This window comes from Polistes fuscatus, unplaced genomic scaffold, assembly GCF_010416935.1.
Source record: "Polistes fuscatus isolate 324 unplaced genomic scaffold, CU_Pfus_HIC Scaffold10, whole genome shotgun sequence".
NCBI lineage: Eukaryota > Metazoa > Arthropoda > Insecta > Hymenoptera > Vespidae > Polistes > Polistes fuscatus.
In genome coordinates, this window is record NW_025112998.1 from 5,064,209 (window position 1) to 5,087,036 (window position 22,828).

Genomic DNA, 22,828 nt, shown 5'->3' on the forward strand with positions numbered 1-22,828 from the left:
CCTACGGACGCCGGGCGCCCGTACCCCCTCCCCTGACACTTCCTACCCCTTCTCTTGGCGTATCCCCACCAATCGGCGCCAGTCTTCTCACAAATCCACCTCGGCAGTCGGTCGCGCGTTACCGAGCAAAGTGGATAAGTTCGCGAACGCGCTCCCGCTAAGAAAGCTCAGAGTTTTGTTCTTTCTCATCCTCTCCCATCATCCGAGTATTATTCCCATACGACGACGCATCGTGTTCTACGATTTTGTACAACTTTCTTTGTATATTGATATATTTACTACGCCCTAGAGTTATATACGTATATATATATATATACATATATATATATATATATAGAAATATATACACGGTATATATTATTATTATTATTATTATTAATAATATTATTAATATATTATTATTGTGTGCGAAAGATAATATATTATATATCGTCGTCGAGTTTCTAACGATAAGTCGACGCCCGATCATCGATATATACACGCACACGCGCCCGCGTAGTGATAAACAAAGGAGAAAATAAATTTAAAAAAGTAACTTTTTGGGGAAGTTCGTGCTGATTCAGTGTTAAACGTTCCGTTACAAGGAGAAGAAGAAGAATAATAAGAAGATATTGCTTAAAGGAGATTCTTAAGTCTTCTCTTAAGGACCTTCGTTTCAAGGAATCGTTTTAAGAACGATCCCCAACGTACTACACACGGTGAGTCTAAAGAATAGAGAAAATGAAATATCGTGGACACAATTTTAACTTGAGAATCTCTCGAAAGTAATTTCGTCATAATCGCGTTCAGTTCTCGTGTTTTCTTTGTTCTTAGATTATTAAGATGTAATTTTATGTTGATGATGATAATAATAAAATATGTATAGGTTTTTACTATGAAATTTGAAAGTTCAGCGATTTCAACGAGCAAGCAAGTAGGTGCACCTCGTCCGCGCCATTTTGAAAATGGGTAGCGCAGCGATCGATATAGCGGACTGCGCGCGGGACCACGAGCTTTTTCATCGAGCTCTCCGGAGCTTACCCTTCTTTCTCTTCTTCTCTTCCTTTTTTCTTTTTTTTCTATTTTTTTATTTGTAATCATTCGAAAACTATTCAAATTTTCCTCTTCTCTCGTTCCTATTCTCTTGATTCGTGATTATTATTTCAGTCGAATCGTAAGGATTGATTTTCTTTCGAACGATTAGTACGAACGTTTTCTCATTGGCCGAAAATGTATCCTTCGAATTTACTCGTTAGGGTGCAAGTCGGTTACGCCATCTTGATTTCTCTCTTTCTCTCTTCCTCTTTTCCTTTTATGGTATATGGTTCAACCACCGCGTTCTTTCGACCTCAACCGTCGTTCAGCCTCAACGAATGGACCGAAACCAGATTCGTTCCAATACTTTCAAATAAATTCTTTAGATATTTCTTTTATTTTTTGTCCAAATATTTCATGATGATCTCAAATTTTAAATAATTATCAATGTAAAATAAAATCAATAATTTCATTAAAATTTCAACTTTTTTCTTTTTACTATTAATTATCATTATTTAATCGAACAAATTTAACAATATTACGAAATATTAAACCTTAAGAATTAGCAGTAGATAAATATTAATTTAAATTACTTTATACTTTGATATTTGTGTCAGTAGAAGTTTAGAAGATTAGATAAAGATCAGTTGAAATATGCAAACCCCTCTTTGTGCTTTCATTCTGTACCATTGTAGGAGAAAATAAAAAGTGAAAGAAGAAGAAGAAGAAGAACGTTTGGATTGGTTGAACGAGGAGGAGATCTCTTCTCATAATGTGGCCAGCAGCAAGCTTGCTTGCCTGCCTGCCTGCTTGCCTGCTTGCTTGCTTGCTAACCTTCTGCTTGACTACCTTCCTACCTTCTCTACCCTACCTAGCTTCTACCTACCAACCTACCTACCTATCTACCTACCAACCTACCTACCTACCTAGTTGTGCCTATCTTACCGTTTCTCATTCTCTCTCCTTTATTTTTCTTTCCTTGTGTATGTGTGTATGTGTGTGTGTGTATGCATTTATGTGTGTTGTATATATGTGACTCTTTCTTTTTCTCTTCTTTTCCTTTTCTTTCTTATTTGTCCCGATTTTGCATAGCAGTCTTCTCTACCTGCTGTGCATTTAAAAACGTGGTCAAGACTTCTAAGGAAACAATTGTTGTCCAAGCGAAGAGAGAAAGTTTTCTCCGTTCGATAAAATTTATTTAGCATGCTCGGACAATAAACGCTGACTGTATTATTATTTTTCTTTTTTTAATCCAACGCGTTGTCCCGCAAAAGAATTCATTTCGACATACATCGAGGAATTGGAATTTTTGTAAGAAAAAAAAAAATAGTATGCCTTGAATTTCTAATAGATTGAATTAATCGAATTTTATGGTAAATAGATAAAGGATATAAGATAATTATTTTTCTCCAAGGTTGTTTTTATATCTTTTAGTTTAGAGAGATCTTTCTATTGTCTGAAGAACAATAAAAATGACTAAGGGGAAAAAATATCCAATTCCAGGAAAATTATTATTTTTTACGATCTCGTCGTCGAACGTTAAACGTTTATATGTATATATGTGTGTATATGTGTATATCTGTATACATACAACAAGTTACGATTAGATTACCTCTATAAACTTCCCCAGAACGTGTACTATAATCGCGGTTCCGCGAAAACGGACTTGTTTTAACGTTAGGAGGAAAGATAAGCAGCACACTTCTTGATCTTTATTTCCACTTTTGTGGAAAAAAAGAAAAGAAATTGCTTAGAAAAGGACAAGAAAACCAACTAAAGCAAAAAGAAGAAAGAATATTTGTCCAGAAATCTTGCTATTAAAAAATTATTTTCAATTTCGTTGCATTATAATTCATTTTTACAATTCTTAAAAAAAAAAAAAACCAATTTCGATAATATTATCGTTAACCTTTTCATAACCCTAATTTATATATTTGCGTCTTAATAAACGAATTATATAATAATATGAAATATATGATAAAAACTTGTACTACTAGTTATACCTACACGTTAAGAGTATAACTTATTAATCATTCTTTAATGAAAAAAAAAAAAATAAAAATTCTTCTTAAACATAACAATTTTAATATATATTATTATACTTTTATATTATATAGAAACAAATTCATTTTGTCTTCTCTAAAATAAGATAATATAAAATATCCTAAAATATTACCAAACTAGTCATACCTATATATATATATATTATATTTTTTTTCTTCTTGTTCTTCCTTTTATTTTATTTTGATCTCGCATACGAGCAGGTGAAAATTCGAATCGCCATTGTAGCTAATTTAAACGCATCAATTCGGGCATAGCCGTGGTCCAGGTAAACGCGTAAGCGCGCAGCCTCCGCGCCAGCCGTTCGATTTTGCTTGCACCTGCGGGAGAACGTCCAAAGTACGAGAGGGAGAGAGAGAGAGAGAGAAATATAGAATGCCAAGAGAGAAAGAGAGAGAGAGAGAGAGGAGTGCCGAGTGTCTCGTACTCGGTCGATCGGCTTCTCCTCTCAACGATTCGCGATTCTCCCCCCTTAAAATGCGCGGTGCCCTTTCTCCCCCTTCCCTTCCCTTCCCTACTCTTCCATTCCCTTCCCTTCCCCACTATTTCTCTTCGTCTTCTCTCCCCCCACACCTTTCTTTCCTCTCATCTTTTCTCTCCCTCACCTCACCTCATTTCATCTCATCTCATCTCATCTCATCTCATCTCATCTGATCTTTTTCTTCTTCAGTCCTCTCCTCTCCTCTCATCTGATCTTTTCTCGTTTCTTCTCATCTCTCTTTCCTTCTGTTCTTGTTTCTCGTGTGGTGGCCGCGATCTCAGAGTTGTGTTGAGGCAACCAGTTTCAGCGATGAAGAGGTGGAGGAGGAGGAGGAGGAGGAGGAGGAGGCAACAGCAGCAGCAGGCAACTTCAACGCTCGCGCGATAACGGGTCGTTAACTTACCCACATCTGCCTTTCTCTCGACGTTTACCAACGCTTTGAACCTTTCCTTTCTTCTTCTTCTTCTTCTTCTTCTTCTACTTACTAGTAAGAAGACGCGCACGCACGATTATACTCTTCTTTGACGTCATAACGTGCTTTAGATCATTCTCCATGATTTCCTAGATCTAATGATCATTTTTTTCTTTCTTTCTTTCTTTCTTTCCTCCCTCCCTTCTCTTTTCTTTTCTTTACTTTACTTTATTTTTGCTTAATTCCAACGACTATTAATCTTAGGCGTGATAAGCGTTCCTTTCATTGACACTAAAGTTTTCTACGAAAGAACTCATCTCTTTGACTTACAATTAATTAATTATATACATCGTTTCTTTTTCTTTTTTTTTTGTGAAAATACAAGAAATTAATTGAACGATTGAACGAAAGATCAAGATCGGCAAACTTGTGTGATATAGTTAAACCCAAATTTAACATAGACTTTTCTTTTGAACGACCATTCAATTATTAATCTTCATAATGCATCTCTCGCATCGATGGTATTTTAATTATTATTTTTATTGAAATAAGTAAAAAGTCTGTGTTGTTATTAGTCTAGAAATTTTCCATATGATATGATATCATACGTAAAATATAAACTGATTACGTATGTATGTATGTATATTACCACAAGTGCAAAGGATTAACAATATGAAAAATTATACACATATATAAATAGCAAGCTTGGTACAACGATTATTTCAATGAGTTTTTTGTGTGTCACTTAATATAATATAAATTTTAATCATCTAACCATCTTCATATTTATCTCTTTCTCTCCTATAAACACACGATATCTTTCCGTTACACATTATTATTTATATATAATATCATTAACAAATTTTAATCGTCTAAACCATCTTCCTCTCATCTTTTTCCTTATCTTCATTTCTTTTTTTTTTCTTATTCGCTTTCATAAGCACTCTACCGAACATTTCTCCATTTCTCTTATTTTTCCTTTTTACATGTTTTTATCATAACTCTTACTCCGTACTCATCATCGTGGATAAGAAGTTTTTCTTTTTTCATTCTATCGTTCTAACGTTCGTTCATTCGTTCATACATTTACACGAGCCTTTAATCCAAGCTTCTTCTTACTCCTCGTATTTCCCTTTTTCAACAGCTAGCTAGCTAGCTAGCAGCTTGGTGTTTACACGAGCTTGAAGGGTGCATGCGCCACTACTACGTAGCCAGGAATAATCCCTTATAACGTTCTATACGTTGTACGTTATACGCGTTTTGTGTTCATCCCCCGCACCCCCCCACCTCTGTCTCTCTCTCTCTCTCTTTTTCTCTTATATTCGGTCTCTTTCTTTTCTATGCTTCGTTTCCCATACGACGATGTTTCTTTCTCGACTTCGTCGAAGCGCGAGCGCACGTGCGCTTCAATCCGCATCTGCTCGCGCATGCGGGACACGCGTCGTCCGTATACAGGCCATCGAGCGCACTCATGCTTAGAAGAGAGAAGGGTGTTTCTATTTCGTTACCACCCCTCACTTTTCTAACATTTCTATATTCCAACCGAGATCCTTACTTCAAAAGGAACACAAATATTTTTACCTTTCCACAACGATATATTTTTATTATTATTTATTATTATTATTATTATTATTATTTTTCTTATTCGAATAATTTTATTTAAATGTGTGCTGAAAGTTATTATTCCTTTTTTTTTGTTCCATCGTAGCGAGATAACTTTCTATTTTTATATATTTATTTATTTTTTTTTCCTATTTTGGAAGGGATAAAAAAAAAGTAAAGTATTTTTATTTATCGATCGATAAATTATATTGTTTCTCAAAATTGTTAATAATATTTTTAATAAATATATATATTCATAAATAATAAATTGGATATATATAAATTTCTAAAAATTATGGTATTATTTTTAGAAGTTTAATCGAATGCTATCTAATCTTTTCGCGTTGTTCTTTTCACTGTTATTATATTACAATTTAATTTAAAGTTTCTTTTTTATTTTTTGATATAACAACAGTGATTAAAGTAAATATGTGTATATTCAATAAAGAAAGGTATCTTATTCGAATAATTTTATTTAAATGTGCGCTGAAAGTTATTATTCCTTTTTTTTTTGTTCCATCGTAGCGAGAGATAACTTTCTATTTTTATGTATTTGTTTATTTTTTTTCTTTTTTTTTTCTATTTTAGAAGGGATAAAAAAAGTAAAGTATTCTTATTTTATCGATCGATAAATTATATTGTCTCAAAATTGTTAATATTTTTAGAAGTTTAATCGAATGCTATCTAATCTTTTCGCGTTGTTCTTTTCACTGTTATTATATTACAATTTGATTTAAAGTTTCTTTCTTATTTTTTGATATAACAACAGTGATTAAAGTAAATATGTGTATATTCAGTAAAGAAAGGACGACGAAGTCTTGTTGAATCTATTTTTCTTTGTGTATGTTGTATCACGTCCTCCTACTACCTCCGGTGTTTCTATATTAAGCATCAGGAAGGGTTTCGACAAATGTTTATGTTATTCCATCGTGTTCCTCTTCAGAGTACGCACATGGTGCGTTCAAGCCCAGTCCCTTCAACTCTTCTACTTCTTCTCTGCAATATGTTGAACGATAAAAAATAACTCCTTCCGTAGCCATAAGTACGAGGAAGCTCGAGTAGATGTCTTAGTTAAAAGGAAAGACTTTTTAAAGTTCGTGGGAAGAAAGAGAAATAGTCATTAATCGTTTTATAAACGTAACACGTGTGTTACTCTCTCTTTCTCTCTCTCTCTCTATCTCTCTAATCTTATCTTACGCAAACTCAAAATTTCAACGAATATCAACACGTCGAAATCTATTTTTAAACAAAATTTCATTCAAGTGTCCAAAATTGATTTTAATAATTTATTTAATTATAAATGATACCGAACTTGTAAAACCTCGAATTCATAATTACTTCTAAAATAATTGTAACAACAAAATTGACTTTAATTTATCTCAAAATGATTGTAATATTTTTCTTATTAGAAGTACGCACGAAAATAAGAATAATATAATAAAGTTCAAATAATCTATTCAATGTGTATATAGATATCAAATAAAATATTCGATTAAATCATAATTCACTTCTCCGAGGTGACTAATAGCTTACTTTCTACGCGTTTTATAATGATCATTGAGAAAGAAAAAGTCGTATTAGTGGTGGTGGTGGTGGTGGTGTTGGTCGTCTCTATGAACGTATTTTTCAAAGAGAAGAAGAGACTAGAGAAAGATTTCTTTTTGTAAAACCTTTGAATGGATTTAATAAGCACATTCAGAACTCACCGACAAGTTACAGTATAGCACAGCAGAGTATAACACAACACGTCGCGACGTCGAACGTCTATTAAAAGCTTTATAACAGTGTTGACTGGTGTCAGAGTCATGCAAAGAGATAGTTTCTTCTTTTTCTTACTTCGTCTATCTTCTTCTGTCGTGTCGTGAGAACCAGTAATGCATCCATCCCATCCCCCATTCCATCCCCCCCTCAGTTGTGTACGCGTGCATGCATATGCATAACGATAATCCAAGTACCGGCTGATACTAACGAGGAAACGTCCCTGACAATTAACGAGTATAACGGAGTTACACTATACACAGGTAGTTCTTCCCACCTTTACGAATTAAATATTCCCTTGATTTCTCATATTTCTCATATTTCTAACATTTCTCATAGATTCATTGTATTACTCTATTACAAACAATTTCTATTTCTTATCAAAAATGTTTGAATCGTATATACTAATATGCCAAGTCAAATTGAAGTCAATTATTTATATATATATTTATAATTTATATAATTTAATATAATTATATAATATAATATAATTATATTATTTATTATTATATTATTTAATATATATATTTAATTTTATATATATATATATGTTTTTTTGTTTATAATTGTTTATATTATTTTCCTTTTAAGCTATCAAATTTGTATAAGCGAGTGTCAAATGTTTTTAGATAATTTTTAAAAATATATAAGTGATGAGAGTCATGACTCAATATAATTAATATGTTACAAGTGCTTTATTTTCTATTATTTAATTATTATATTTAAATATGACAAAAAAATATTATTCAGGAAAATTTTTATTTGCAATCATTTATAAATATAAAATAAATTTTGTTAAACTGAAACATACAGATATTCTTGTATAAATGATCAAGTTGAAAAATTGAATTAAATCTGAAAATAATTTCTTTGGTTGAATAATTTTATGGCTTATCGATAAAAGTTAAGATTATTATTAAATGGGGTGTACGTAAGTTTACATACACACATATTTACCATATTAATGAAGCTTTGAATAAAAATGTGATCGAAAGAACACACGTGTATATTATATTAACGTGTATAAATGTACATATGTATTTATGAATCTGATGAGTAATGTCTTCCTATCAGAGAATACGATAACGTTCTCTTATTGCAAAATAGAAAATTTTTTTAATGTTAAATCATACCGCGATTCATCATTCAAAAATTTGTATTTCTACATTTATAATTTCTATTTTTATTTTTATTTTTATCTTTACATTTATTATTTTATTTCTATCAACTAAATGTTAATATACATGCATAGTTTCGATATAAAATTTACAGAGAGGGGGGGGAATCAAGATTTGAAAGAATTTATTTTGTTAGATTTTTGAACGAATATTCTAACAAAGTTCGTTTCTCATTTCCTTTCTCGAACAATGAATCCTCTTTTTCATCGACCTATGACAGAGAAAAAGAGAAAAGAAAAGGAAAAGAAAAAAACATTCTAGGTAAATATCTGTTACCGTTAGGTTATACGTCGTTTTAACGGAATCACTGCGATCCTACTAAACGTATGTCGATAATTAGTAACGTGTGTTGTTGAAAGAACGGGCTCTGTTAAGTTTTCTTTTGTTCTTTCATTTTTATATATACCATAGATTTTTACTTCGAAATATTTTTTTCATAGTATTTAAGTGTTAATTATTTCAATCTATTTTTCAGTCTTTCAAAAAATGTCTTATTTGTATTACAAAGGAACCGTTGTATTAATATGTTGATCGTTTTATTATTTTTGAAATATTATTTCCATTAGTTTTTTCATTTCTATCGAATTAAATTATGCGCGTTGGCTTTTTAAGTTTCTTTTATTTTCTAGAATTTTCCTTTTTTCTTTTTTCTTCTTTTCTAAAAATTCGTAAGAATTTTTATCCCACCCTATAGAAATTTGCGTTTCTTTCTTTCGATTTAAAATGCATACGATAAAACGGATATATTTAAATACGTGTTCGATCCAACTCGTCGCACTTGCTCACCTCTCTATCTCTCGTGTATTTAATTCGCAACACCTGCGTTAAATAAATCGTGCGAAAAATCGCGGTTATCTAAAACTTATGCGAAAATAATCGATTCGCATAATTCTTATGCCACAATCGTGATTTCAATATGATTCGATTACGTAGACCCAATATCACCTGCTTTTTCACCTCAATTTAACGTTCCCGATTAATGCGAATTTCGTATCAAGATATTACGTAAAATTATGAGACGAGAAAGATAAAATGTTAATATCGAAAAATCGATTATAAATGCAAATGATGAACGAAAGAGAGAGAGAAAAGAGAGGGAGAGAGAAACCATAGGAAAGCTATGAGTTCTCTTTGAAATTCACTCGACGAAAAGGATTTGCACGTGGGGAACGTTTACGAGCGGTTGTAACTTCTTCTGGCGCACCTGCAGCTAAATCCGAAGGAGGATCGAAAGTCTCTCTCTCTCTCTCTCTCTCTCTTTCCCTCTCTCTCTCTCTCTTTCCTTCTCTTTCTTTTTCTCTCTTTCTCTCTCTCTCTCTCTCTCTTTCTCGTGAAAAGAAACTTTCGAGAAACCGGTGCGTAGAGTGTGTAGTACGACAGATGGTGCTATCAGATTTCAGCTGGTTGGTTGGTAGTGGTTATGGTGATGGTGTGGTGGGATATATTTGCGAAAGTTGTACCTTTGGTATAACGCAAGCAATATGTTATCCTATTAGTATTTTACATTTAAACAAAACAACAAAATGTTCTTTTATATCAGAAAAGTTGTTTTACATTTAATTATTACAAAATTAAGATAAAATAATTATGAAGATTTTGTAACTTTGATATGTAAAAGAAAAATTTATCGCATATTAATATTGTTTATTTTATTTAATTTTTTCTTATAATATCTTAAACTTGTTTATATTTTAATTGTCAAAAAAAAAAAAAAAACCAAGAAAATAATCAGAATAGTTGTAACTTTAGGATACGTATTTTATCATACGTAATACTTGCTTAGATTTAATTATTAGAAAAATAATTTTTCAAAGTATTACCTTTGTGATATATGATACAAAGAATTTATTTCTATTAATATTTGACGCGTATTTTATTTTTATTTTTTTTTTACCAATGTATAGTTTGCTTTTAATTTACGTAGAAAATAGTTGAATAGTTCATTGTAGAATATATGTATGTATATTCATGAGGAGGATGATAATACGTATATTAAAAGTGGATTTCTATTTTAATCCCTTCATCGATTAATAATAACCCTTATCTTGCACGTTCGATCAGTTTCGTCGAGCAATAAACTGTGTCACAGGGGTGAACGTTCTTTCTTTAAAATATACGTTTTAATTCTAATAGAAATTTTTCTTTTTTTCTTCTGTCACGCGATGTTAATCAAATTGAAAAAGATCATTCCATTTTCCCATTTTTTCTTTTTGTTCTCTCTTTTATCTTTCAATTATTATTTCGTATCTTTTATTTTACAATTATTATCTTTATACGTGGTTATATTGATCGAAGTTTATTTTGATTATATAAAATAATTTGATAATAATATTTTTTTATAACATTTGATAATATTAAAATATTCTAATTTAATTTATTGATATTGTTGATATCGCAAAAACAAAGTGTTATTCGTTAAAATGCGGAACATACTTATTAATTTTGGTTTTAATTTGTTACAGGTAAAAACTCAGCAGCAAGCGCTTGTGCGCAACTTTGATAAAGGAAAAGATAAAGAAGGAGGATAATAAAGTAGCGAATCAAAAGGATTAAACAAAGGAAAAGATGGGTGCCAGACAAAGCAAAAGGTCAGTCGACATAACGACGACGCCGAAGAAAGAAGGTATCCCAAGCGAAGGGGCTGTTGGTGATGCAGCAACACCCGGTGATGGAAAACTAGAAAGGATCGAGGAAAGCGATGCTAAACCAACGACCAATGGCATTGCTTATCGTACCGACGTTAACGAAGATAAAGACAAAGACAAGGATGATACTAGTGAGAAGGATAAGGAAAAGGAAAAGGTAAGAAATTTCAAATAATGAAAAACATTTACAAAGTGGCCTAAACAACAATTTTCTTCTATAACAATAATTAGCAAATTATAATATTTTATTGTGTGTTTTTTTTTTATAATTACTCTATATCATAACATTTTAAAATATATAAATTTTATAGAGAGAGAAAGAAAAAGGAAGATATTTATATTATATATATATAATTTAATTAATATTTAACAATTTAATAATATATTAATATATATAATTTAATTAATATTTAACAATTTAATAATTATTTATATAATATATAATATAATTTAATATATGTTTATATATATATTAAATATTTATATATATATATATATAAATTATTTTTAGGCTACTTTCTAAAATAAAGTTAAGTTAGGTTCATGCAGGAAATAAAAAGAATGTGAACTTCTTTTGAACGAACTCAAAGTTACTCGGGATAGATTCTACTACTTCAAAGTGTCGTCCACCAACGTCTATTGTCATCCACTTGTTGTTCCGCGTACTATTCCAAGCTTGACCTAAGTAAAATGCGTCTCTACGACTTCGAATGACTTAGGTTCAATTCTACGAATAATAAAATACAATCTAAACTTCTCCTTAAATAATTTTCTCATGTTTTCTCTTTTTGAATCGTCGAACTTTTAGTTGAACAGAACGGAATTTCATTAACTGTGAGATATTAAATAAGAAAAATAAATTTATATATTAGATATTGATCGAAATATTTTCGAAAGCATCACCACTACTAGGTCAAATAATAATCGGAAAAAGGATATTAAAAAATGGTACGTTACGTGAAGCTCGATATTTTCTCGATGAAGTTTTCACTTGTCACAACTGTCATTCACAATAAACTTATATAATATAACAGTAGCACACATATCGAAGAAAGAGGGATAAAAGAGAAATAAAATGTTCACTCTTCTTCTTTTTTCTCTACCTTTTTCTTCTTCCTTTCATTTCCGTTCAAGAAATCATTTCTGATCTCATTTCTTCGTTTCCCTTTCCCCCTATCTTCCAAACGTCACAACTTAAAGGATCTTATTTCGTTTTTTATGATCAAATCGAGCATGACCAAAAACATGACTTTTGTGACATACTCAGTTATCAATTTTAACGATCATTGATATAAATAAATATATAAATATATATATATATATAAATCAAAATAAAAAAAAATAAAAGTAAATCTTTTAAAATAAATCATGAGCAAGATTTCGTATAAGATTCTTATCCGATCGTTCGATCGTTAGTGTTAATAAGCAAATATTTTTTGATAAAAAGCGATTAAAGATAAGAATATTGTCGCAGTAACTGGTTTTATACAGATTATATCGAAACATTACTTTTTTCTTTTATTTTTTTTAATTCTTTTTTTAATTGGATAACGTAATCGTTATAATAAAATATTTTTACGTTTCAAGGTATAACAAAAATTATTTGACAAAATGTGAATAATACCGTTATTAAATTAATATATATTTTCTTATCATTTTTATATATTTTTCAAATACCATTTTCATACAATATTATTTACATAATATTATTATTTGAAAAAATGTGAATAATACCGTTATTAAATTAATATATATATATATATTTTTTTTCTTATCATTTTTATATATTTTTCAAATACCATTTTCATACAATATTATTTACATAATATTCCTTTTAAAGTATTTTATATGCAATTTTTTCAGGATATTTTTTATCAGACATGTAGACATAATAATAACAATAGTAATAATAATACTAAATTACTTTATGATAATTTGTGCAAAAATGAAATAATTCGTCGAAATTTCAAGTGAAAAAAAGAAATAAAAATAAACATATACCGTTGGTGACTCAAAGAACGACATAACCCAGTAGACAGGTCAAGAAAGAACAGAACGGAAGGGTAGGGGGAAAGAGGGGGAAGATCGCAAACCTACCGGTAACTCGTTTTTACGACTAACCGTAATCGTTTCTCCACGCGTACACGTTTGTTAAAGAGGCACATCTAACTGTCACGGGAGCATAAATCTTTCCTCCCCTTTCTACACTAGTTTTCCCATGATTATTATAACTTTACCTACTTTTTTTTTTTTACGAGGTTAACTTGCTAAATTTCTTCTTAAAGAAGAAAGAGAAGCGTCAACGCGACGGAATTAACGGACTTAGAAAAAAAAAGAAAAAAAAAAGAAAAAATTACCTTCCATTACAAAACTGATGTCACAAAAACGCGTATATCATATTTTAATCTTACATATAAACTTTTTTCCTCCCAGGAAAAAACATATTAAAACATTTTAAAGATTTTAAGAATTATTTTGTAATACAATTCAAATATGGCTTCTTCGATGTTTGCTTTTTAATTCATTTAAATTATTATGTATATTAGAAATTGTATTAATTCTTTGAGGAGTTACTTATACTCGCACCTCGCGTGAAAAGGGTTGAATATTTTGTTGTTTATTTTTGTAATACAATCGAAAATATCATTTTTATCTCATTTATATTTGGATTTCTTTTTCACGCACACACACACACACACACATGCATTTAGGTAATTACGTAGATCCCAAATTAGAATTTATGGGGAACACACTTTTTGTGATTCAATACTCGGCTTTGAGAAAAAAAGATGCATAAAAAGAAAAAGCATATTCTTATCTGACAAATTTAAATGGCAGGTGTGCAACCAGCCGGTTTAGAAGGTTCTCTTTCTCTCATAAGCACGCCACCTGTCTTCTTATGGCTTCTCTGTTCTTTAATTTCAAGATGAAATGTACTTTTCAAGCCTCACCTTACATCTCTATCTCTTTCTCTTTCTCTCTCATTCGACGTAGATATAACGTCGTAGTAGTAGAGTATTTGTTATCACATCGATGACTACGTGGTGGCCGTGAATTCTCAAAGTCACGATCACAACCTCGTTCGTAAAGATTACACGATATGTAAAATGTGTTATTTATCCTTTTAAAAGTGGAAGTAACAAAAAATATGTCTAGATATTTATTTTCTTCCATTGATAATTCATTTATTCAAATATTAACCACGCAATTTTATCTTATAATTATTATAACATTATTATATTTTTTTATATTTATAAAAAAATTAATTTTACAATTGTATGTATGTGTGTTTATATACATCGCACAAGATCATAAATATTTATTTATATTTATAAAAAAAATTAATTTTACAATTGTATATAACATTATTATATTTTCTTTGTTTTATTTCATAAATATTATAATTCGTTGCAACGTTAATTAATTATTAATTTTTGTTTTGGCAATTAAATCAAACGAAATAATTATTTGCAAACATAATGATTTTTCTATGACGACCGAATTTGTTTTGTTTACTTTGTTCTTTGTTAAGTTTTAAAAAAAGAAACAAGTTTATTTACGAAAGTAATGCGAATTTTTGTTTTAATCGCGATACAAGAAATTTGTCGAGAACATTTAATCGTGTTCTTACAATCGTGAGTCATATTTCTTTCTCTCTCTCTCTCTCTCTCTCTCTCTCTCAGACACATACACACACACATATATATTGCATTCCATGAGAAAACTAGTTTTATTAATTAAACTGAGAGACTTGCGACTTAGTCGTTCGCTTTCGCTAATTAAGCTCGCATCTAACCCGAATTCCTTTCAATTTTCGCCTATAATATGACATTTACAACACATATCTCATTTCATCTTTCTTCCTTTCTTTCTTCTTCTTTCTTTCTTTCTTTCTTTTTTTCTTTTTTATCTACTTTCATCAAATTTTAAACCGAGGTGTGAGAACGACGGTTAGAAAATTAAATTAAATTACAAATTATGATTTATGTTATATCTAATTTTATCATCTAAATTATTTCCATTTATTTTTGTTCTTTATATATATATATATGTATGTGTGTATATATATATATATATAAAATATAATAAAAAAAAATATATATATATAAAAAAAAAATATATATATATGTGTGTGTGTGTGTATTTGGGTTTAATGGTTGGTTGGACGAATAGTTCAAATGATCAGTTAAGTGATCACTCATTATGATTAGTGTATAAAAATTATTATAACCAGTTAAACGATTGAGAGATCGTTCAAGTCGTCATAAATTTTCAAGAGAGAGACAGAGAGACAGGGAAAAAAAAAGGATGATAAATTTAATAAGAATATAAAATCACATTTTTCGACGAATCTCGTGTTACTATAATACTTCTCGCAGACACCTCTCATTCGTTTATATTCACGCGAGAGAAACTCACGAAAACGTAATTATCCGCACGAGGTTCCCTTTCGACAACATAAAAGCCGACTTTTAATTTTCCTTTTTCTTTTTTATTTTGATTTTGTTTAGTATTCGAAAATAAGAATCACGTGCAAGACATTGTATCGAAGTAGTCGAATTCCAGAACTTCCTTTCTCGAGCTCGAAAGGAAAGGTTCGTTTTAAAATTCGCTCGATTGAAATTCGTAGCATTGTATTTAAAAAAAGAAAAAAGAAAGAAAAAAAAGAGGAGAAAGATAAAAAAAAAAGCAACACGAGAGTGATCCTTGAAACGACCTTCTCGGTTTCCTGTTTGCTATCATTGCGTAAAATAATATCGAATTAAAATTTGTAATTGTATACTTTGTTATTGATTCTCGTATAAGTAAAAGTTTAATTTCATTTATTCGATTAAAAAATTCGACAAATTTTACTTATATCGCAGTAAATTTATTTTTATTACAACGATATACGAATTATCAATTATTATATATTCACGACAATTGAATTTAATAATTATTAGAACAGTAAAAATATTGGATTGGCAACTAAGTGAGCATGGTTACTTTTAACAAAAATCTTATCGCAAACACAGACCACCCCGTGGGTCCTTATTTGCCAACTCAATAATTAAAAATCAAACAAAATCAACGATATTTCAACATCTAACAAATTTCATAGCAACAAAGTGGCGCCAGCGCTTAGCTAATTTTCTTTTTCGCAATTCAATTCGTGTTTTCTTCGCATACGTGATAACAAAAAATGAAGAAGAAAAGAAAATAAAAAATAGCTGTGTAATAAAGTGGCGCTTCTTATTTAAGCGAAATGTGACACGTTCATTCAAAGTACTATTACACGAATGTACAAAGAAATTACAAAAAAAAAGAAAGAAAGAAAAAAATAAAGAATACGTGCAACAGACTGCTAAATGCATCACTTCGTATCTACAATGTTTAACTGTGCGTTGTACATACATACATACATACATACATATATACATACATACATATATATCATATAATACATAGAGATACATAATGTTACATTTATATGAAAAGTTACATAGCATACGTCTCTACAATCAACATTATTCTCATTCAACTTCATGTACAATTTCACACCTTACACAATAGCGAAAGACACGTAGTCCCAGACGGACCTGTCACGTTTCCGCGTCTACCAAGAACGAAAATAACTCGTTATTTACATAATGTAATGTGCCCAGGGCGATGATGAGCGTGGCGTGTGTTGTTTCCCTCTCATAAATAAAAAGAAAAAAAAAAAAAGAAAAAAGGGAAAAGAAAAACTGCTCGGGCAGAACTTTGTTCTTCTTCTTTATTCTACGATACTTTCTTTTTGTCATATACCTCAAAATCATACGAAAAGAAAAGCTACTACTCCTGGGGAATCTTTTATACAATTTTTATAACCCTAAGTCTTTCCCTTGTGTATATATATATATTATTTGTTGTTTTAGTTTGTTTTTTATTTTATAAATATTAAATCGAGTTAAAAGTTTTCTTCATTTTTTTTTTTCTTAGTAATTCAACATGTGTGTGTGTGTGTGGATAATATTTTTTTTATTTTATTATCTTATCGAACAATATAAATTATGAAGAAGATTAAGAAACAGAATGTGGATTATATATTATTTTATGAAATAACAGGAAAAATAAAAAATATTGAAATTCGCATAAAACTTCGCATTCAAGGATCCAAATCTTGATTTATTTATCGAAAAATCAAGTTGAGAGTCACTATCCATTCTCCGTAATCTGAGATTTTCGCGGTTTCATCCTGCACGACGTGTTCGTTCAAGCCACAGCAGCAGAACAGCTGCTTTATTCCAACGAGAATATATTCACCATCTTTTATTTAATTTTTCGGTTTTTTCTTTTTTTCTTTTCCCATATTATTTTCTTCAATTTTATATTATACTTATTTTGCGCTAACAATATTGAAAACGTAACGATTTTGACATGAACAATGTGAATACTCGAGATAAACAGGAAACACAAAGGAAAAATTAATTAATCATTCCGCATCGATCTTATTATTTACAATGTAAAAATGATCCTTGAAAGCATGATGCAAAATCATGTTAATCACTGCTTTTGTACTCTGTTTTTATTTATAGTCAAAGAGAGATTAGTATTGTTGTTGCGTTGTGGTGTATCTTATTGCGATGCATCTTAGAAAAAAAAACATTACTTTATCGTTTCAATATTATTTTCAGCAACCATCCGAAGAAGCAAAATCAGAGGACACGAAGCAAGAATTGTCCGGTGAATCTCCAGCAGAAGGTGCGGAAGTGACAACGCCTACAGAAGGTAATGCTGCAAGTCCCAACACTGTAGCATCGCCAGAAAGCAAAGAGCCTAAAAAAAAAGACAAGGTGTGTTATCATCCCATCTATACGTCGTTTTTCATTTCTTTTTTTTACATTTTTCAAATTACGCGCTAAAATATATTCATTTAAAAAATTAATACGAGTATAGAGATTTATTAATTTACAGCCTGTTGGGCTTGGTAAATAATTGACTTGGTTTTATAAAATAGATTAAATATCAAATTTATATAAATTATAAAACTCTGTCATTGCAAATTTAAATGAATATAAGTTAACACCAGATTTACGGACTGAGCCAATTTGACTCATTACAAAAATTTGTTTACCATATATACATAACTTAAATATTATTTTTTAAAAACATATGTTGGTTTTTAGTTACTTAATGAAATATACGTAAATATTAATTCCTCCCTTTTACTCAATCCGCCATTCAAACAATGTTTGTAAGGCATTAAAAAAATAATGAACAAAATATCCGTAAATCTAGTGTTAATTCATTATTATCTATATATGTTACAATGAGTTAAAAAATTAAATATCAAGCTGAATCGATTAATACATCTTTTTTTGGGGGGAAAGGAGAGAATTTACAATACTTTATATTTAAGTAAAAAATCAGAATAATATATTTTTATGTTGGAAATTCCGATATAAACGAGTCCAACAATTTTATTATACGACCAATTATTTTCAATAATATTTATAAATTAGTAATAATTAACTTTTGGATACTTGTATCTGTCCGTATTAAATCAGAAATAACATCAAGGATAATACTTACCTTTTTCTTTATTTTTTTTACTTATCAAAAAGAAATGATAAAAGATATAAATGATTAGATTATGTGTCGTATATTGTATTATACAATGAAGCTTTCTCGTTGTGTTCCTAGATGAGGAAAAAGTGGTCTTTGAGGTCGATCAGCTTTAGTAAGAAGGACAAGAGCAAGCCGGCTCGTGAAGAAGCACCTAAGAATGGAGACGTCACGAAAGAGGAGCCGCTGCCAGAGGTAAGCGCATTTAACAAGAATGAAAAACTAGCTTCCTATTAGTCCCCTAACAGGAGAACAAAATCATTGATTCTGAAAACGACGGAAGTTAAATACTGCTCCATATACCATTGTGTTTCTTTTTCTTTATTTTCTATACACTTTGTCTAAACACGCGTGCAATTAAGTTGTCTTAATCAGAACTCTTCAAAAAAAAAGTATATAGAAACAATATATATATATTTATTATTACATTCTATTATAATATAATATAATAATATATGTATTATAAAATATTGTTAATATACAATATTATATTGTACAATATTATTATCATTATATATATAATAGAGAAATAGAAAGATATATAACAATGTGTTGCAAGTTAAATAAATAGTTAAATAAAATAAGTATATAGAAACAATATATATATTTATTATATACAAACATTTTATTATATATAACAATATATATATATATTTATTATTTATTATATATTTATTATTACATTCTATTATAATATAATGTAATATAATAATATATGTATTATAAAATATTGTTAATATACAATATTATATTGTACAATATTATTATTATTATTATATATATAATAGAGAAATAGAAAGATATATAACAATGTGTTGCAAGTTAAATCAAAATGAAGAAGTTGTAAGATTTGCTCTAAGCTATAATGAATCTCTTGACTTTCTAGAACGACAATGCTAAGAGAAACACTCTTGCAATAAATCGCACTAGCCAGCAGACGTATAATAAGTAATACTAGGCTGCTCTCACCTCTTCTTATTATTTATATTCTTTTTATTATCTCTCCTGCTTTCTCTCTTTCTATTTTCTACCTTCTGGATTCAGAAAAGACATTGCGTAGGTGCTTTACCTCAAGATCACCAGGACTAATGTCCTTGCTTCTTCTTCTTCTTCTTTACCATCGTCCTTCCTCTTATTCTTATTCTTCTTCTGCTTCTTCTTCTTCTTCTTCATTGCAATCATGATTGGAAGGGGAGAATCATGAGTCATCCTTCTGGTTCATCGTACCTAGTAAGAGTTTCGTGATAGGCTGCTATGGAAAACCGGCTGCAAGTCGCGTTGAATTATCCCTTTTCTTATTTTTATTCTTCTTCTTGTTCTTCTTCTCCTTCTACTACTACTTCTTCTTCTTCTTCTTCTTCTTCTTCTTGATGGCACCTCCTACGTTGCCATCTCTTTCTTCAACATTTTTTACTATGCTTATCATTGAAAATGATAAGATTTCTCTCTTTCCTTCTCTTCGTATTATCATATAGAAAAAAAAGAATAAGAAAATTATAATCATTTTTATTGATTTTATTTGATTGCAATTTTGAGTACATTATTAGATTTTAATATAATCATATGAATGATAAATTAATTTGTTGATTTAATTAAAAATGAAAAAGAAGAATCAAACGTTCTATAAGAAAACTGATGAATCAGCTTATATTGTTCATCTTCTTCAATTGAACAGCTCCGATGATATTGAAGGAACGATTAGGCTTTACCATGAATCTTTCGCAATTCGTAAAGGCTTTGAAATAATCGCGCAACCTTCGCGCCATCGTTTACCATCACGAAGCTCACATTCAAACAGTTAGACTTTCACTCCCTTCAAATAGTTTGCATAGCAAATCTTTAAAATAATACATTTTATTCTTTTTGTACAAATACTTTGTACAAGCACATATTATACGTGAATATGTGTAATATCAATTATTATTATTATTAATCGGATATGATTCATAAATTTTATTAATAAATCAAATTATTTTTTATTATAAATATAAAATTATTTATATGAATAATTTATAATTATTTATTATGAATATAAAAGATAGATATTGTGCAACTATGTTTTCTTTTTATAGTTTTTTTTTTTCTTCTTATTATTAATTATTATCTAATAATAGTTTGTTTTCTACGAAGTCATTGTTAAAGAAAAACGAGCAGCAACAGTGTTATTAAGACTTTGTAAGAAAGAAAATCGATAATCGAGGCAAACAAACCGGTCTTGTTACTTGCAAGCTTTTATCGTTCATTGTGTTAACCAGTAACATGGTTCAATGGCCCAAACTTCCCGGATATATACTTACCTGACGTGAAACATTGTTCGTCACCGCGAGAAAAAGCAACTACAAGTCTTCCGTTTTGTCACGTACGTGCGTTACGAAAATAGAAAAGTGGAAAGTTTGTTTTAAACGTTCGTCAACATTTTCCATTGTTTCTTTTTTTTTTCTTTTTTTTTTCTTTTCTTTTCTTTTAATCGATCCTAACACTTACGATTAAAATAACTAACGTAATGTAAGGGTAATAACGTAATTAGATATTATTTGTATCGAAGATAAATTTATATCATTTTTCATTTCCATTAATTCGTTTCTAACATAATTTTATAATGGTGTCATATCGTTTAAATAATTAATTAAAATTATATTCGTTATTATATATATATATCTAACAAAAATTATATTATATATATTTATTTATTATTATATTATATTATTTTTTATATTATATATATTTATTATTATATATTTATTATTATTATTATTATTATATTATATACATTATATATATATATATATATATAATCTTATTTTTTTTATAAACTTATTCAAATTTTAAATTAGACAATTCATTTAACTGATAATAATTATTAAGAAGTTAAATAATATTCTAAATTTGTTCGATTTTTTATTAATATTATTATTATTATACACACTTAGCGTATTTAGTTTCTAACACTCGTTCCATCAAAGATTGGTCTCCGTTGCTTAGCCAAGAAGTGTTCATTCGTTAACCCTCGTCATTCATAGCACACATATGGCACATTCACGATCAATGCCAATGTAATAGAGAATTCCTGAGTACACTCTCGTCGTTGCACTCTCCCTTCGAAAATAAAAAAGAAAGAAAAAGTATTTTACAGAGTACTCCCGACCCAGTCCAACCCCCTCGCTCCACCTCACCCCCTTGCATCCTATGGCTTATAAAGTCATGGCCAACTAAAAAAGAAAAAAAATAAATCTACCCTTTAATCTGACACGTACATCTGCTCGAAGTATTTATTTTACGTTTTTATTATTTCATTTATTACAAGTGTATTATTTAATAATATATCGAATTATTTCAGTATATAAAATTGCATCATTTTCTGTCAAAGATAATTATATATAACAGCTGATTGAAATTAAACAAATATTTTTAATTAGAAAAAAAAAACAAAAACACGCGAAGGTATTTAAAAAATATTATTATTTCCTATAATATAAAAAAAGAATAGAGAGTTGTGCTTTTATTAATTTGCATCAGTGTTTCGTTACATTCCATTATCTTTGGTTGGAGATATAAACAAGCTCGGTGGTTCTAAAAATAAAAATATATTATTTATTATTCAAGATACGTCGTATATTATTCATAAAACGATAAATTCATTTAATCGGCTATACTTTTTCCTTTCTCTCTCTCACACACACACACAAACACATATATATTGTACGTGTCTCGTTACCATAACTCTATCTTTCTCTTAAGTTACTACCACTAACAACAACACTATTACTGCTATTACTACTACTATTACTCACGGCTTTTGCTCTCAGATCTTCGAAATAATTTTATACGATCGTAAATAAGATCGGTAGTGGAAGGAAAAGGGAAAGGGCGGAGGGCGTAGGTGGTGGTAGTGTATCGTAGGTCGAGATAAATACCTAAAACCCATCGTTAAATCTTAAATCTTCGTTATACCATTTTCTCGTCTTTTTATTTTCTTCATGTTTTATTTTTCCTTTTTTTTTAACTCTATCATAACGTTACGTAACTTTGTCATGTCACCACGTTTATATTTATCCGTGTTTATTCTTCTAATTTTATTTTTATCCTCATT

At 29.5% G+C, this 22,828-nt stretch overlaps 1 protein-coding gene across 1 annotated transcript in view; it reads left to right on the plus strand.

Moving 5' to 3' along the window:
* Positions 1-359: 359 nt before the first annotated feature.
* LOC122525049 (A-kinase anchor protein 200-like) overlaps positions 360-22,828 on the plus strand; it is a 42,797-nt gene continuing 20,328 nt past the window's right edge. The window contains exons 1-4 of the mRNA XM_043647609.1: positions 360-698; positions 10,969-11,308; positions 17,808-17,966; positions 18,817-18,933. Of these exons, the coding sequence (XP_043503544.1) occupies positions 11,072-11,308; positions 17,808-17,966; positions 18,817-18,933 (513 nt within the window). The 5' untranslated portion in view covers positions 360-698; positions 10,969-11,071. The remainder of the gene's footprint in view (positions 699-10,968; positions 11,309-17,807; positions 17,967-18,816; positions 18,934-22,828) is intronic.